At 34.7% G+C, this 2,500-nt stretch overlaps 1 protein-coding gene across 1 annotated transcript; it reads right to left on the bottom strand.

The window, feature by feature from the left end:
* Positions 1-975: 975 nt before the first annotated feature.
* Positions 976-1,911, bottom strand: LOC126075605 (olfactory receptor 6C2-like). The gene has a single exon (XM_049883442.1). The coding sequence runs from the start codon at positions 1,909-1,911 to the stop codon at positions 976-978; it is 936 nt and encodes a 311-aa protein (XP_049739399.1).
* Positions 1,912-2,500: the final 589 nt, after the last annotated feature.

Raw genomic sequence — 2,500 nt, 5'->3', positions numbered from 1 at the left:
TAATTGCATCTGCAAAGACCCTATTTTCAAATAAGTTCACATTTACACGTACCAGGGGTTAGGACATCAACATATCTTTTAGGGAGACACAATTCAACCTGTAACAGATATTTATACTCTATTTGAGCAATTGGATGTGTTTTCAAAACTGAATAACTGTAATTCTTCCACTGTAATTATCATTTTGACATTATACTTTTAATTTTGTGGCTTTTTTTTTTTTTTGAAAAGAGCTTTTACTTACCTTATTTAAGATATTTTCTGTATAATCTGTGAATTTTTTAATTTTTTTTTAAATTTCAGCATTTTATGTCTACATGTAGATGTGAATGAATAAATTCTGCTTCTATTCAAAACACATTTATTTGGACATACATTTATTTTTGTTATATTTACTTTCATATTAGATAATGTAACTTTTTAGTAGTGGTGTGCTTTTTAAATTTTAGTCACACAGAATTACTAATGAGAAAAATAAATTCAGGGATATTATCAATTTTTAGTCTCTACTTGGGACTAGGCGTACCCACAACTAGGTATTCAAAAAGTTTTAATTTAATCAATTATTAAAGATTTCAGCAATTTTTAGATTAGAAAAGGTAATGAACGCTTTAAATCAAGTATTTTCCTGTGAGTTCAAAAAAATTCAAGGTAAGCTATTTTCTTGTTTGGTTTTCATTTTTTATATTTTGTTTCATTTTCAATTTTTGTTTGCTAAATTGGAAGTAATATCAGGCTTACATTTACTGAAAAAAATATTATCATGTCTTCTGATTAGGGATATTGTCCTGAAAGGGTTTGTTTGTGAGAGGAATAAAGGAGTGCACTTATGTGGTGATAGATGTTATTTCTGGGTGCGATAAGTGTTTCAGAAGGTTAGCCTGAATAGAACGTAGATCAAGAAGAGACAAACAGATTTAGAAGGCCATGGTTTATTCTTAGCTTGTTATTTTATTCCTGGACTTGACCATTCTCTTACTTCTTTGTAACAAATGCAATTCTTTTGAAGGAGTCACTGAAGGCTTGTCTCACTTGTTTGTTTCTCAGAGTGTAAATGAATGGGTTCAACATGGGAGCAATGGATGTCATTAGCACTGACACACCTTTATTAATAGCCACTGACTGCTTTCCTGAAGGATTGACATACATAAAGATACAGCTGCCATAGGTGATGGAAACCACAATCATGTGGGAAGAACAGGTGGAAAAGGCCCTTTTTCTCTGATGGGCAGAGGGGAACCTTAGAATGGTCTTCACAATGTATATGTAGGACAGAATAACACATATAAGGGTCAGAATGAAAGTGAGCACAGCACAGACAATAACCAGTTGCTCTATGAGCCATGTGTCTGAGCACGAAATCTTCAAGATAGGAGATGCATCACAGAAAAAATAATCAATCAGATTTGAGTCACAGAATTTCAAGTTTAGGAACAAAGTAAGTGGTGGGAATATGATCAATAAACCAGCCATGCAACAGCAGAAGACAAGCGTCTTGCAGACTCTGCTGCTCATGATGGTCACGTAATGCAGTGGTTTGCAGATGGCCACGTAGCGGTCATAGGACATGATAGCCAGAAGGAAAAATTCTGTCACTCCAAAGACATCAGCGAAGAATATTTGAATCACACAAATATGATAAGTAATTGATCTGTCACCTGTTGCTATGTTGTACAAATATCTAGGAATACAAGCAGATGTGAATGAAATTTCTAAAAAGGCAAACTTTTGTAGAAAAAAGTACATGGGTGTTTTGAGGTGGGAGTCCACTAAAGTGAGGCATATGATGGTCAGATTTCCACTTATACTCAATATATAAGTGAGAAACAGAAAAATAAAAATGGCTATCTGAAGTTTTGGGTCATCTCTCAGTCCCAGCAGGATAAAGGTTGTTATTGTGTGGTTTTTCATCACTGACTTCTAAATTTTATCCAATATTCATATAAAATTTAGAGATATTTTAATAGAGTTGAATGGTATGAAAGTCAGAGAGTGATCAACAATGACTACTAGGGATGGCACACTTGCCTGCCAATTTGTTGTATTGTGGTGGCTTGGGTGCTGCTATCATGCTTGTGTTTGCTATGCCACCAGTATTTCAAATATCAGCAGGGTTACCTATGTTGGACAGGTTTCAGCAGAGCTTCCAGACTAAGACAGACTAGGAAGAAAGGCCTGGTGACTTACTTCAAGAAAAGTAGCCAATGCAAACCTTTGGATCACACCAGAATATTGTCCAAATCACTTGTGATCAGAAGTATTAATTATTAGAAGCAAGAATGAGGGAGAGGGAAACATTTGGATAAATGGATTGGCATAGTAGCCACAAAGATGGATTAGAATATGCCAGCGATTGTGAGGATGACACAGGTCCAGACATTTCATTCCATTTTCTATAAGGTCACTATGAGAGTCAACTAGATGGCAGCTAATAAGGACAAAAACTTGCGACTATGAACGAATTCATATATAGCTTCTTCTATTTATTGGTAATTAATAT

This window comes from Elephas maximus, chromosome 4 (genome assembly GCF_024166365.1).
Source record: "Elephas maximus indicus isolate mEleMax1 chromosome 4, mEleMax1 primary haplotype, whole genome shotgun sequence".
Taxonomy (NCBI): Eukaryota; Metazoa; Chordata; class Mammalia; order Proboscidea; family Elephantidae; genus Elephas; species Elephas maximus.
The sequence above is the reverse complement of the archived record's forward strand: the minus strand, read 5'-3'. Positions and strand labels throughout refer to the sequence as shown.